Source organism: Pseudophryne corroboree, chromosome 6, assembly GCF_028390025.1.
Source record: "Pseudophryne corroboree isolate aPseCor3 chromosome 6, aPseCor3.hap2, whole genome shotgun sequence".
In the NCBI taxonomy this organism is placed as follows: Eukaryota; Metazoa; Chordata; class Amphibia; order Anura; family Myobatrachidae; genus Pseudophryne; species Pseudophryne corroboree.
Window position 1 is genome coordinate 584,139,933 of NC_086449.1, and position 15,259 is coordinate 584,155,191.

At 45.1% G+C, this 15,259-nt stretch overlaps 1 protein-coding gene across 8 annotated transcripts in view; it reads left to right on the forward strand.

The window, feature by feature from the left end:
* UNC5A (unc-5 netrin receptor A) overlaps positions 1–14,485 on the forward strand; it is a 526,593-nt gene extending 512,108 nt beyond the window's left edge. For all 8 annotated transcript variants that reach the window (XM_063927930.1, XM_063927923.1, XM_063927924.1 and 5 more), the window contains one exon: positions 13,272–14,485. In XM_063927930.1, coding sequence (XP_063784000.1) covers positions 13,272–13,437 — 166 coding nt within the window. In that variant the 3' untranslated portion in view covers positions 13,438–14,485. The remainder of the gene's footprint in view (positions 1–13,271) is intronic.
* Positions 14,486–15,259: the final 774 nt, after the last annotated feature.

Here is a 15,259-nt window from a genome sequence, read left to right on the forward strand (position 1 = left end):
TAACTGAGAGCCTAATTAAATATACCACCGGCAAACCGGAAGTACCCTGAGGATACCCAAGCAATGGGAGAATATGCAAACTCCACACAGTTAGGGCCGTGGTAGGAATCAAACCCATGCCTTCAGTGCCATGAGGCAGCAATGCTAACAATTACATAGTCTGTGCTGCTCATTTTGGGTGTTGTATGGTATTGTTTAAGCTTATCATGAGATAGCAGATTTGTTTTTAAAAACTAGATTTATTGTAAATGCTGCCCCCTTAAAATCCATTTTTTAAGGTTATTGTGTCCCATATGGAGGCAACCATTTTGGGTGACACAAAAAAATAGATACGCCCATAGGTGGAGCTAGACACGCCCTTTGGGTGGAGCATAACATGCTGCATTCTGCTTACACCTACAATCTCCCTGAAACTAGTTTTCAAAAGTAGGCAAGTATGAAGTAACTGCATGCCTGGACAAACCAAGTTGCAATGCAAGGGGAGCAAATACTGTACATTTATTGTTTTTGCATGCAGGGTAAATACTGGCTGCTTTTCTATGTAGCTAGAGGCGGATTTAGGGGTCAGGCTGCCAATAGGCACAACATTACTGCCCTCCCCAACAAAAAAAATGACTCTTACTTTTACCTACCTCCATATCTCCCTATAGCCTCTCATTACCCCTTTCATAGTTCTCTCCAGCTCCCACCATATCTCACTGCCCTCCCCCCTTCACAGCTCGCACTGCTCTCCTCACACCTCACTGCGCCCCACAGCTCATACTTTTCCCCTCACACCTTTCTGCCCCCCTACAGGTCACACTGCATACACACTTTCCTCACAAACAGCAGAGTAGTTCTGTCACTTTCTGACTGGCCAGGGATTTGCATTCTGCAGCAGCTCCACCTCTCTCTCTCTCTGACAGCAGCACTGCTCAGTCATGTGTAGCACCGCCCCCCTGCTCACAAGTCACTCTCCCTCTCCTTTCTGGGCCAGCTGCTCAGATGCGTGCCTAGTTGGATATCCGCCACCGCATGCAGCAAACAAATACTGGGTAGATTTATTTTTACCCTATAATTTAGTTTTAAGTTTGGACACACTCATCCTAAATCTCTCTTTACATTATAAATCTGCCCCACCTGCCGTGCAACATGGTTTTGTCAAGGTGCACAGACACTTACTCTTTTTTTTTTCATTCACTCCCAACTAAGAATCAGGCTCCAAAAGTTGAATGCAAAACTGCTGCCTGGAAATTGTTTACTGGGCATAGGTTTAAACAGACATTACAAATATAAAAAAAAGAGTAGGTACCAATAAGTCACAAGCGCTAAATTAAATGTTACATCCCTCTTTTGGGGTGGAAGTGATGTACGGAAATGTTTCTTCTTTGCGTTGAATACATTCATCAATGATCAGTAGAAATATAAAACAGAAATAAAACTCATCATAGTGTAGTATGTCAACAACACAAAGTGATTAACGTAAATCCAATAAATATCTCTTGAAATATGTCCAAAGTCTGTTATTAAGTTGAATAATTGTGTTGAGAGATATAAATCAGAGGGTCTTAGACAGTGTACCGTACTCACTCAGTATAGATGAAAGATAAACCTATAAAGGTATCTTTATATGGATCCCACCCTTGGATTAGTATTTCTCCGTTAGTGATTCAATATCCCCAGGTGATGTTGATAAGGGTATATGGAAGTGCGTACCCAACTCACGCTTTTAGTGAAGATTCATGTATATAAAGGTATCTTTAATTCCCCACATGATGATAACATCTGACAAATAGGATAAGCGTACCCCACTCACAGTGAAACAGGCTACTACCTTCACATCAGGGTTTCTTTATACTTGAGATATTTCATATTGTGAAGAAAAAAAAATGAAAAAAAGAAGTTCATGTCCATAAAAAAGGGGGTTACAATTTTTTAAAAACATTCACAAAAGCTTAAAAACATGTATATACATCGAGGGTGTGTACTCCGCACAAACACAGGAAAATTAACCGCAGGTGTGAAAAGATGAAAAAGTAAAAAAAGTGGTGTCGGGTGTTCCGGACTGCCCACTCACCATACACCTAGATGGACCAGATATAGGGTAATAAGTGGGTGTGCTTCTTGGTACAGGTGATCCCCTCTGTATTTACCAGCGCATTTCAATCCTGCTGGATCCTTCCTCAGATATTACAAATAACTTGGGCGCTGTGCAGAAAAAGTTCCTTTAAATTAGTTGTGTTCTTCCTGCAAGATGGTGTAGAGCAATTTCCAACTTACACAAAGCCAGTTACAATCTGTTGGTTGAAATTCACATTAATTTCAATGGAGAGCCCTGCAGGGATTCAAAAGGCGGGTAATGATCAGCGGAGACTGCAGCGCAGACTACCTAGTGCAGGGACATGGCCCGCTAAGCACATATAAACATACTTGTGAAGATGTATGTAATATATGTGCTGGCAGTGTATCTGGGATCAGCAGCAGCACTGTGTATCACAGCTGCCGTGCAGAACCTGGGATTCGGCATTAGGCTTCACTCTCCTAAACCTGCCCCCAGAATCCTGTGAAACTAGCCACGGAGAGTCTGTCGGGTGTGCTTAGAAGGACAATGATTACTAATGCTTGCTGACTGAGTCCTGGGTTCACCATGGCAGCTCTGATATACAGTGCTGCTGGCGATCCTGGATACACTGCCAGCACATATATTAATTACATCTTCACATCTATGTTTATATGTGCTTAGCACCCCCCTTCCCTGCACTAGGTAGATGGCACTGCAGCCACCGCTGATTGTTGTCAAGAAGACTTAAGGGGGGTACTCACGGAGCGATATTCTAAGCAATCTGACTAGATTGCTTAGAATATCGGCAGGATCGCTCCGTGTGTAGCCCCCTCGGCGATAGCGATGCGCGGCCCCGCACATCGCTATCGCCGCTGCTAGATTGGCCTGCATGCAGGCCAATCTAGCGGGTCGCTCACTTCACCCGCTGGGTGAAGTGAGCGGCCCCCCGTCTCCCCCCGCACGCTCAGCACAGATCGCGCTGTGCTGAGCGGCAGGAGAGATGTGTGCTGAGCGGTTCGCTCAGCACGCATCTCTCCTTGATCGGCCCGTGAGTACTGGGCTTTAGATGAACTGTTTAATCTAGTTAGTTAAAGTCTAACCAAAGTTAGTGAATGAAATAGCATGAGATTAGAAGAAATGTAGAGGTGAAGAGGGTGAGCGAGGCATGTCCAGCAGGGGCGGATGATGATATAAATAAATGGCACACTCCCATTGCTTCTTTCCAGAATACAGGGAAACCGCACATAGGGCCTGATTCAGAGTTGCATGCAATACCAGTGTTCACATGACTGAGTAATATTTTTGCTTTTGCAAGTATATGAAATTCTCTAAAAACTCCTACGGCACAAGCGTTACACTGTTACACTACTATTGAGATGCACAGTATAATACCCCATTCACAATGAGCGGAGAACCCGGGCAATTGGCTTGGCAGGACAAGTAGGAGTGGCCCACGTCCTGGCTCGGCTTGAAAGAGTCAACCTGGGTCAGCTGCAATGTGAAAGAGATGACCCACGTCATCTCTGTGTGAACAGCGATGACCTGTCAATAACTCGGCTCCCGGTAGTTGTCTGAAAGGGTAAGTAAATCCGGAGCCCCGGCTCCGATCCATGGGTCAGGATGGGTTGGAGACGGGGCATCTGTCTGAAAGGAATATAAGTAATGTCTTAGAATAGTGCTAGGCATTCCTTAGCGGTGACTTGGAGGTGACTTAACAGACTCATGGAGACGGTCCATCTTCTAGGCATTTAACTGGGGTGTTGCTGGTGTGTCACTGGAGTGTTTACATACGCTCATTCCCTCTGGAGATCATACTGAGGTGTAAATTCTGCATGGGGCTGATGCAAGTTTCAATGGTGCGATTGATGGGTGTGTCTAAAGGCACACAAGGAGGTATTACAGTGTCTACAGACGCTCATAGGGCCTAATTCATTTTTGTATGCAAACCCGATGGTTTACGTACAAATAAAATATTTGTGGGTCTTGTGATGTTGCTCACAGCCCTCAGTCAGCCGCAGTATGATTGACATGCTGCGGAGTTTATGGGGTGGAGCGGGGTGGCACCCGGCACTGTTCTTCAGAATGGGGGCAGGTCACCCCCGTTATGAAGGTGTGATGAGTCTGGGGGCTGCGCATTGGACTCAAACTTTCTGGACCCCAGTGTCCGAATCCTATGGCCAGCCTGAGTAGGCTTCAGCTTATGTAGACTGGCAGGTGCCTAAAATCTTCAATACAACTTAATCCGAGACTGTGTCCTTAGATGCAGCACTCAGGTCTCGCTAACAGGAGCCGTCTATCTCCTACAGACGCCTCCCGCTGCATTAGAATTTTCAGTCTCAAGATCAGAACATGAGACCTCTGGGCTATCTGTTTCATTATCCACGTGGACATCTAATGGGAACAGTAGTGGTGTGGTGTGAAGCGAGCCCTCCAGGGTACACTTCTTAATGTCCTGAACATGTTTAATGATGTTCTGAAGCAGTTTAGTTATGTAATTCAGAGGGTCCCATATTCTGAACTTGAACCAAATTTTAATGACACAGAATTCCTTACAATCATGAATTAGGCCCATAGTGGGCGTCTCAGTCCTTGCATATTCAGGCCCATGGGTGTTTGCCTGGAAGGAATTTATAGCAGCATTTGCACAAATTCGCAAATGGGTATCCTCCAAAGGACACCTCTGAATCATGCCTATTATGTGCTGATATAATGCCTCAGATGACATCATGCAGTAGCGCTGGTCACCTGGAAAGAGGCAGAGCTGGGAAAAAAAATTGGGTGATGATTATAGAGGTAGTGAGTACAACCTGTGTGCACTTTAGCCTATACGACTTTGTTCATGACTCAAATATATAGAAAAGCACTTTAAATCCCTGCAGAGCTGAGAATGTAGAAAAATGAAATAAAAATGTTGTTCTATTCTTTGTACTGTTCTGTGCACTGTATTCCAGTACAACTTAGTTCATGTGTGTAGAAAATCCCTTTGAATCCCCTCAGTGTGAGCTGAGCTGCAAGTTTTTTAAACAAATATTGGCCCTCATTCCGAGTTGATCGCTAGCTGCTTTCGTTCGCAGTGCAGCGATCAGGCCAAAAAACGGCAGTTCTGCCCATGTGTCGTACTTTCACAAAAGCCTATGCAGTTTTACACAAGCTCTAGCGACGCTTTTCAGTCGCACTGCTGGCCGCAGAGTGATTGACAGGAAGTGGGTGTTTCTGGGTGGCAACTGACCGTTTTCGGGGAGTGTGTGAAAAAAAGCAGGCGTGCCAGATAAAAACGCAGGAGTGGCTGGGAAAACGTAGGCGTGGCTGGCCGAACGCAGGGCATGTTTGTGACGTCAAAACAGGAACTAAATAGTCTGAAGTGATCGCAAGCTAGGAGTAGGTCTCGAGCTACCCTAAAACTGCACAATCTTTTTTTGTAGCAGCGCTGCGAACCTTTCGTTCGTACTTCTGCTAAGCTAAGATACACTCCCAGAAGGTGGCGGCTTAGCGTTTGCACGGCTGCTAAAAGCAGCTAGCGAGCGAACAACTCGGAATGAGGGCCATTGTTTGTACTGTTCTGTGGGCAGTACCCTAGTGTGACTTTGTTCAAGATATAGAAAAGCCCTTTCAATCATATTAGTGTGAGCTGAGCGGCAAATCTAATACATAATTTTTTTTTATGTATTACATTTTTTATTAAAAATATATTTTGTGTGTACCGTTCTGTGTGCTGTACCCCAGTGCGACTTTGTTCACACATATAGAAAGTCCTTTGAACCCCCCTCAGTGTGAGCTGAGCTGCGAATTTAAAAAATATATATTGTTCCAATATTTGTACTGTTCTGTGCACTGTACCCCAGTGAGACTTTGTTCACGTATATAAAAAAGCCATGTGAATCACCTCATTGTGAGCTGAGCTGTGACTTAAAATATATATATATATATAGTCATTTGTAAAGGAGGGCACTCACCAATTGTTTGTAAAATAGTAGATGTAGTTTTAATTATCAGATCATCAAGTCGACGTTTCGACTTGATGTGGTGTTCTGTTGCCTTGAACATTGTTTGGTGTCTTGACAAAGATCACTTGGATGTGATCGAAACGTCGACTTGATGATCTGATAATTAAAACTACACCTACTATTTTACAAAAAATTGGTGAGTGCCCTCCTTTACAAATGACTGTTTATTGGAATTAACTGTTCCGTGGAGTGGAGCACCATCTCATGTGGACTCTGATGGGCAGTTTAGTGCGGATATTCTCTTCCATATATATATATATATATATATATATATATATATATATATATTTATATATATAATGCAAAAGCCCTCACTCACTCCAGGGCCGGCTCTACCATTAGGCAGCTTTAGGCGGCTGCCTGGGGGCACCGGCCTCTGGGGGGGGCGCCACTGAATTAATCTAGCAAAAATCTGAAGGATGTCTCTGCATGCAGCCTCCTCCTTTTACACTGAGCTGGCTGCTGCTGCAGGTCTAATCGGGAGGCATTTGATATGCCGGCTGTCGGGATACCGACAACTATTCTCCCTCTTGGTCCTTGACACCCCTGGAGGGAGAATGAATAGCGTGGTGTGCATAACGCGCCTGCAGCGTGGCGAATGCAGCGAGCCCGCAAGGGGCTCTTTTGCGCTCACCCCGCTGCCGGTATGTTGGGCACCGGGATCCCGACAGCCGGCATAACGTAGTAGACCCATCTAATCATATGTATAATGATTCAATTCACCCCAGCCCACCTGCATCTCCCCTACGAGAGGTGGTTGTGGGGATTGCAAGTTAGGGGGGCTAGGCTGAAGCTTTGCCTAGGGTGCAGAGAGACCTTGCACCGGCCCTGACTGACTCATCACTAATTATCTTACTTCCCGATATGTCAGGCAGCTGAAATGTAACTTAGGTGTTCTTCAGGTGGGAAATAGTATAACTACGTAATTAGAATTTTCATAAACCTCCCCTAAGGGGATGAAAAGGGGTTTGACATAATGATGTCATTACCCATGCGTGGTTTGCGTTGCGTGAATGATAACGCCCGAACGGACAATCGGATTGAAATTTGGATTGCACCTTCAGTGTTTAGAATTTAATAAACTACAAAAATGGTCCTGTCACTTTTTACCATATTTGCTACAGGTGCTGATCGGGTAACGCCAAGAACCATGGATTAATATTTACTTCCATTAAGATGTCTCAAATTTACATGTCTATAGATTTACCAACTTTTTAACACTCATATGTACAACCGTGAAAATCAGAAATTCCCGTGCGAAGAACGGGTAGAATAGCTAGTATATATACATATACATCCAGAAGAAGGCAGCACAGGAGGTGGTATTTCTCCGGCCGGTTCCACAGGATAACATTGGGATATGATGACGCGACACCGGATTTCACCAAACGGTCAAAGCTTTTGGCTTTTGGCCTCCCAGCATGCAACAGGCACGTCCCTATATCCCCGCCTCCTGGCTCATGGAAATCAGTTTTTTGTTTTGTGCGGCAGGAACCGGGCCATGGTCAAATGGGCTGCTGGGTTTTAGCAGCCATAAGTTTTTTATTTCATTTTTAATAGTCTTGCTTTTTTTTTGAACAATCTTTCTAAAAAGCGTCTTATACGTACCTTAGAAAGAGTCGCTCCAACAACTCTCCGCCGGGTCGCAACAACACTTACCCACGTGTACAGTGCTGTCTCGGCTGACTGTGTAGGATATACTACAAAGTCCAGCAGACGTTACCATGCTGTGGCCGGAGCACGGGGAAAAGGTAAGGCTTCGGTTCCGCTTAGTAGGGGAACGTGAGACACAGCCGCACTGTTTCGGGTGGAGACTACCAAACAGTCACTGACGCGGCTGCCACCTCGGGTGCACCAGCGCTAGGCCTCAGGGATCATAGGCTCCGGGGGTAGTATGAGGCCGCGATCCCTAGGGTTGATGTCAGCAGTGGGGAGTAAGACGCTCCCTTGGTCGGCCCTCCTCCCCGGTTCATGACCAGTTTCCTCCGAGTTTCCCGCCATGAACCGAGTTCCTGTTTCCTTCTGAGACACTGTGTATCTAAAAGGACCCAGTCGCAGCTTAAGCGGCTGTGTGACTGGTACGTCACTGTTCACTTGGGCGTCCGTGTTCACTGTATTTTCACGGGGTGATTGTGTACACTAATAGCGTCTGAATCCACTCAGCGTTCACTAACGTATTGATCGATCCTGGAAGCGGGATAAAGTCTCCCTGTATCCCACTCTCCTGAACCGGGTTATACAGCACTAAGGGGGTCATTCCGACCTGTTCGTAGCTGTGCTAAATTTAGCACAGCTACGATCACTTACACTGACATGCAGGGGGACGCCCAGCACAGGGCTAGTCCGCCCCGCATGTCAGGCCGCCCCCCCCCCCCCCCCTGCACAAGTACAAAAGCATCGCAAAGCGGCAATGCTTTTGTACTTTAAGAGTAACTCCCGGCCAGCGCAGCTCCTGCGGCTGGTCGGTAGTTACTCATTGCTGACTGGGTCACAGCCGCTGCAACGCGCCCCCCGCACCGTCCGGCCACGCCTGCGTTGGCCAGGGCTTTGCAAGAGGCAGTTCAGAAGTTGCTTCAGTTTGGAGTGATCATCCCAGTTCCTCCTGCGCAACGAGGACAGGGTTTTTATTCCAACCTGTTTCTAGTCCAGAAGCCAAATGGGTCATTTTCATACTCAATCTCAAAGTGCTGAACAATTACATTTCAGTGCCTCGGTTTCAGATGGAGACTTTACGTTCCATTATTTTGGCCATGGAGCCTGGGGATCTTATGGTATCCCTGGATTCCAGGATGCTTACCTACATGTTCCTATAGCACTGCCCCATCAGCGCTATCTCAAGTTTGCTATCCTCCAACAGCATTTTCAACTTCAGGCCCTACCATATGAACTGGCCACAGCGCCCAGATTATTCACCAAGATTATGGTGGTAATGGCAGCTTATCTCCATCAGCAAGGGATAAGAATTTTTCCATACCTGGACGATTTATTAATCCTGGTACAATCTCAGGAATTGCTTCTGTGTCATCTTCAACAGACAATAGCTTGTTTGCAGGGACACGGTTGGCTCATAAATTGGGCAAAGTAGTCCCTGGTTCCATCACAATGGATGACTCACTTGATGGCTGTGCTGGATTTGGGTCTTCAGAGCTCAGTTCCATTCAAAACCTCTGCAACGTCTGATCCTTTCCAAATGGAATGTTTTTCATCAGACAATAAAAACACAGACTATGGTCTTTCCTCTGGAAGTAAGGAGGTCATTAGCCTGGTAGCTACAGACATCCCATCTGGACAAAGGGAGACCCTTTTGGATATCAGATTGGGAAATTCTGACAACTGATGCTAGCCTTCAGGGATGAGGAGTGGTGTCAGGAAGGAGTTTCTTCCAGGGGCAATGGACCATGGAAGAAAGTTGCCCGCCAATAAATAAATTCAAACTTCAGGCCATATATATGGTGCTTATTCAGGCAAAGGACATCCTTCAGGGGAAACCAGTTCAAATCCGTTCATACAATGCAACGGCATACATTGTCTGCAGTGTTCGTTCTAAACTGGGAAGTGGATTTTCTCAGCCAACACACCATTCATGCAAACAAATGGGCTTTATACCCCTAGGTCTTCCAAACTCTGGTAGACAAGTGGGGGTTACCGGAGATAGATCTCATGGCGTCCCGTCAGAACAACAAAGTTCCTGCATACGGGTCAAGAACAAAGGATCCCAAAGCGATCTTTGTGGATGCCCTGTCAGTGAGATGGGACTTTTGTCTGGGCTATGCATTTCCACCAATCGCCCTATTACCCACGGTGATTCGGTAGCCAAAACAAAGACGGGGCGCCGTGATACTAATAGCTCCGGCTTGGCCCAGAAGATATTGGCACACAAATCTGCAGAGGATGTCGATGGATGCTCCATTTCTACTCCCTCAATGTCCAGATCTACTGTCTCCTTGCTATCACAAGCACCTGGATCAACTGTCTTTGACGTGTGGGTCTGGAGACTTCCATCCTGAAAGCAAGAGGATTCTCACAACAGGTAGTACAGACTATGCTCAGAGCAAGGAAACCTTCCTCAGCTCGCATTTATCACCGAATATGGCAAGCCTATATTCCATGGTCTAGAATAGATTAGAACAAAATCTGCTTTAAGTGCCTAATTTTGAGAAATCTGTTTTTAATAACACCAAAATAAGGTAACAATGTTACCAATCTCTATTGCATTGATTCAATAATTTTAGATACTATAATAACAAATTTATCTGTGGATACTGTGTTTTGTTTATTGAAAATATGCATAGTTCTTTCAGAGTATATACAAATTTATAACTTTTTATAAAGTTTTATTGGTATGGTATTAATTTAATAAAACATTTTTTTTTATATATTAATTTCGTTTGTCAGCTCTCCACAAATATGTTCTATTAATAACACCATTAGCGCAGCCTTTTCCTTTTCCTCCTATATTCCATGGTGTAGTGACCGGAAATTTGACCCTAGGTCTTTCACAGTTTCCAGAGTCTTAGCATTCCTTCACGCAGAAATGGACAAAGGTTTACGGGTAGCTTCCTTGAGAGTACAGGTGTCGGCATTGACTGTATGTTTCCAAAAGAAAATTGCTAACCTGCAGGATATGCGCACTTTTTTCCAGGGAATGCTGCACATTCAACCTCCCTTTGTTCCTCCTACAGTGCCTTGGGACTTAGGGCCTAATTCAGACCTGATCACTGCTGTGCGTTTTTGATCAGGTCTGAGCTGCGCATGCGCCAGCGCCGCAGTGCGCCTCTGCATGCCAGACAGCCGACGGCTGTCTCAGCCCTGCGATCGCCTCTGCCTGATTGACAGGCAGAGGCGTTCGCTGGGCGGAAGGGGGAAGGCCGGCTGCGTTTGGCCACCGTTTTAGAGGTGCGGTCTGGGCAACGCAGGTGTGCCCGGACCGGGTGCGGCGGCTGCGTGACATCACACGAAGCCGCTACGACCCTGACAGCGATGAGTAGCTCCTTGCCAGCGCGCAGGAGCTGCGCTGGTAGGGAGCTACTCATCAAGTACTAAAGCATCGCCGCTGTGCTATGCTTTTGTACTTGTGCGGGGAGGGTAGGGCCTGACATGCGGCGCGGACTAGCCCTGTGCTGGGCGTACCCCCGCATGTCTGTGCAACTGATCGTAGATGTGCTAAATTTAGCACATCTACTATCAGGTCTGGATTAGGCTCTTAAACTTAGTCCTAAAGGCCCTTCAGGTTGCCCCATTTGAACCACTAAAACGAGTGGATCTTAAATGGTTGACAGCTAAAGTTCTCTTGCTACTGGCCATTGCTTCAGCTAGAAGAGTTTCAGATTTAGGGGCTTTGTTATGTCGCCCTCCTTTTCTGTTTTTTTATCCAGATAGAGTGATTCTCAGAACCAAATCTGGGTATCTTCCTAAGGATGTGTCTAAATTCCACCTTAACAAAGACATTGTAGTCCTATCCTTCCAAGGGCCGGACCTTTCTGCGGGAGATCGTACTAGTGCCAGCAGAAAAACACACTCTCTTCATTCTCTACGAATTTCACAAGAGAGCATGGCCTGCTGATAAGCAGACACTGGTGAGGTGGCTTCGGATGATGATTTCAGAAGCATATTCTCAAGCTGATCTCCCTGTTCCGGCTAATTTCTCTGCTCACTCTACTCGTAAGGTAGGTTCGTCATGGGCAGCACAACGTGGTGCTTCAGCAGAACAGATATGTAAGGCAGCCACATGGTCTTCCATTAACACATTCATTAGACATTATGCCTTTGATACCTTTGCCTCTCAGGACGCTGAATTCGGGCAAAGGATTCTTGTGTCCAATCAGGAGCGTCCCCACCACTAAATTGCTTTGGGACATCCCAATGTTATCCTGTGAATAACCTGTGGACCCTGCCGGAGAAATAATCCTTATGGTAGACTTACCGTTGATAACGCTATTTCTCCTAAGTCCACAGGATCCACAGGTATCCCAGCCTGACGCACCTGATTTGAGGATCCTTTCACTCACTAAACTCTTCCTTCTTGTACGGAAGGGTGTGCATGTGTGTTCTTCTTGCCTGATTAGGGCTTTCTATGATGCTCCTGCCTTGAGCTTCGGAAAAACAACTGATTTGCCTGAGCCAGGAGGCGGGGATATAAGAATGGGCCTGTTGCATGCTGGGAGGCCAAAAGCTTTGACCGTTTGGTGCAAATCCGCTGTTGCTTTATCATATCCCAATGTTATCCTGTGGATCCTGTGGACTTAGGAGAAATAGCGTTATCAACAGTAAGTCTACCATAACGATCATTTTAGTGTTAAAGAATCACCATTTAATGCATCCTACGCACATTGAGTTAATACCTGTCATAAACTAGAAACGTGCGAGTTTACAAAATTTTATTTTGTTAAGGCCTAGCTGATTTTCTCAGACATTCAACAATAGATTGAGATGTGTCCCGAATTTTTCTGCTGATTTCCAACTTGTACACAAATTTGCACCTCCTATTGCTCTGTCCCTGCCACTTTCTCCTTAATTGGATTAGCACCAACCTAGCAGAAATATTTTGGTTATTACTATAAGCAGGATGATAGGGTATCACTAACTTAAGCTTGCCATACACCTAATTAGTTGAATCTTTGAACAGATAAGTTTTAGGTGTATGACAGGCTTTAGAGACATTTCCCAAAATCTGTCAGACTGGGAAGGGAAGACTACAAACAATAAAACATATCCTCGTTTACTGAATGGGTGTGGTATAGAAGATCTACAGTTATTAGACAGTCAATAGGTCGACACCGTTTATGGTCGATAGCGTCAACAGGTAAAAGGTAGACAGTACAATAGGTCGACACCCTTTATGGTCGATAGGGTCAAAATGTCAACAGGTAAAAGGTAGACAGTACAAAAGGCCAACAAACATTTTTTTATGTTTAATCACCTGTGACCCCAATTAGTGGTAGGTAATGTAGACCCTCACGGGCACGCTTCACTCGCTATGTTTCGGATATGGTGTCTTACTTTGCTTGGCACCAGTTACTATTCATAATCGTAGTCCATGGATGGTAAACCAAGCAAAACTTGAAACAATTGTGTGTCAACCATTGCCATGTAGAGCTTTTGACCCTGTTAACCATAGATTGTTGATCTTTTGACTGTCTAGACAGTGTCTATCCATAGTCCAGATATCTTAATGCTGTACATTTGTAAGAGACTTCACATAATCTCTTCTGCCTTTTCAATTACAGCCATTTAGGTTTCTTCATCTCCAAGTCAAGTCCTACCGCCATCCTCCTGAATTTCTGGGAGGCACAGAACTTCCCCAATGGGAACCTGGCAAGATTGGCAGCAGCTGTGGCAGAGATTGGGAAGCAAGACTCTCTCATGTACATGATGTCAGAGGCAGAGTGCTGAAAGAGTATGGAGCACCTGCACATTTCCAGCAAGTCCTATGTCCAGGCTTGGCCAAAGGCCTCTTAGATTTCCGATACCAGGTCAATGGACTACTCTTAAAATTCCCCCTTCCTGGCAACTATGGGGGGGTGGAGGGCTTCAAACACATCTTTCTTGGTTATAAAACCCCTGCCCATGAAAGGGTTAATGAAACGTTCAGCTCCTTTATGCAGAGCAGGATTTTCAAAGTCCAGCCTAGTAATGTTGCTCTCATACAAAACATTAATTGTGAAGACAAACTTGAACAACGAAGTAAGATTCAACATTTAGAAAAACAAAGGCACTGCAAAGCCACTGTCTATGAAGTGGTTTCGTTTCATATTGTGAACCCTTCTAATGAACACTAACACCATCTAGTACCAAGTGCACTGGACTAATAAAAATAAAAATAAAAAAAATCACCACATGCCACTCCCAGGGAATGAACCCACCAATCACTACAGACTTTACTTCTAAACCAAGTGTCTTGTATTGCTACCTTGTCTGTGAAGGTGCGACAGTGACACCCAGTATTTGTGTTGTTCAGTTTTTACCAACACCCATACCCAGGTAAGTGGAGAAAGGTGCAATATATTTGAAAAATGATTCCCACTAAATACAGATATCCTCTATTTGATAGCCATAAGGACATTGAAGGGCACTCCAGTGATCATTTTCTACAAGTAAGGGAGAAATTCAGACAAATATCATTTATTGGCCTTTTCACCCCTCAAGCCAGCTGTATATGCAAAATGAGAGCACTCCCTGCTCCAGGAGTAAGTGAATGAGTGTGTTTGATTGTGGAAGTGTGCGCACAAGTGTTTTATTTATTTCTTATTTTCAGATAAGAAAAATCATTTGAACAATAAAAATGTGTAATGACCAGTGTTTTTATTTTCTACATTCTGTATTAAAGTGCATTCAAGTATTTACACTTGGCCTTATGTATATATTATGTTCATTCCGCTGAAGGTGTATAGTACTTTTAGGTGACTTGAATGTAAATAAATTATATATATATTGCTAAAAAGGTTGTATGGTTTGATTATAAGCAGAGATCTTAGATTGTTGCACATCTTTTAAAGTTTCAGGTATGGTGTCCTATTACTCTCCTGCAGTTTTTGGTCTATTAAGCCCCGTACACACGGGGAGAGATGTGTGCTGAGCAATCTATCAGTGACCGCTCCGTACACATCTCTCCCCCCGCTCAGCACAGCGCAATGTGTGCTGAGGGAGGGGTGCGGACAGGGTGGCCACTCATTTCACCCAGCGGTGAAATGAGCGACCTGCTAGATTATGCATGCATGCAGACCAATCTAGCACCGGCGATAGCGTCGCGTGGGGCAGCGCATCGCTATTGCTGGGGGGCATACACACAGAGAGATCCGTGCTTAATTTTAAGCACGGATCTCTCCGTGTGTATCCCCTTTAAGTAGCTAAGGTCAGCGAAAGCAGCTTCTCCCTATTTATCAATAGTTATAACCCTGCTGTGTAAGAGATTTGCCACGCTTCTTACCATTAAGGGGGATATTCAATTAGTGCAGAGTTTTCCAACAGTCGGAAAATCGTCACTAATATGACCGATGGGTATTCAATAGCAGGCGTTTTCAACAGGTTTTTGCTCCGTTTTGCCATGCCTTTTCGATTGATTTTTTTTGTAGAATCGGCAATAAAAACTGTCAAACACCCGCAAATTCGACAAAACTTGTGGATCGGCGGCGAATTCACCGTTCCGCGTGGTTTTCGCCCAGGCGGATTTTCAACAAGTCAAAAAATTGCAACGGGCTTTGAATAGGTCAATTGT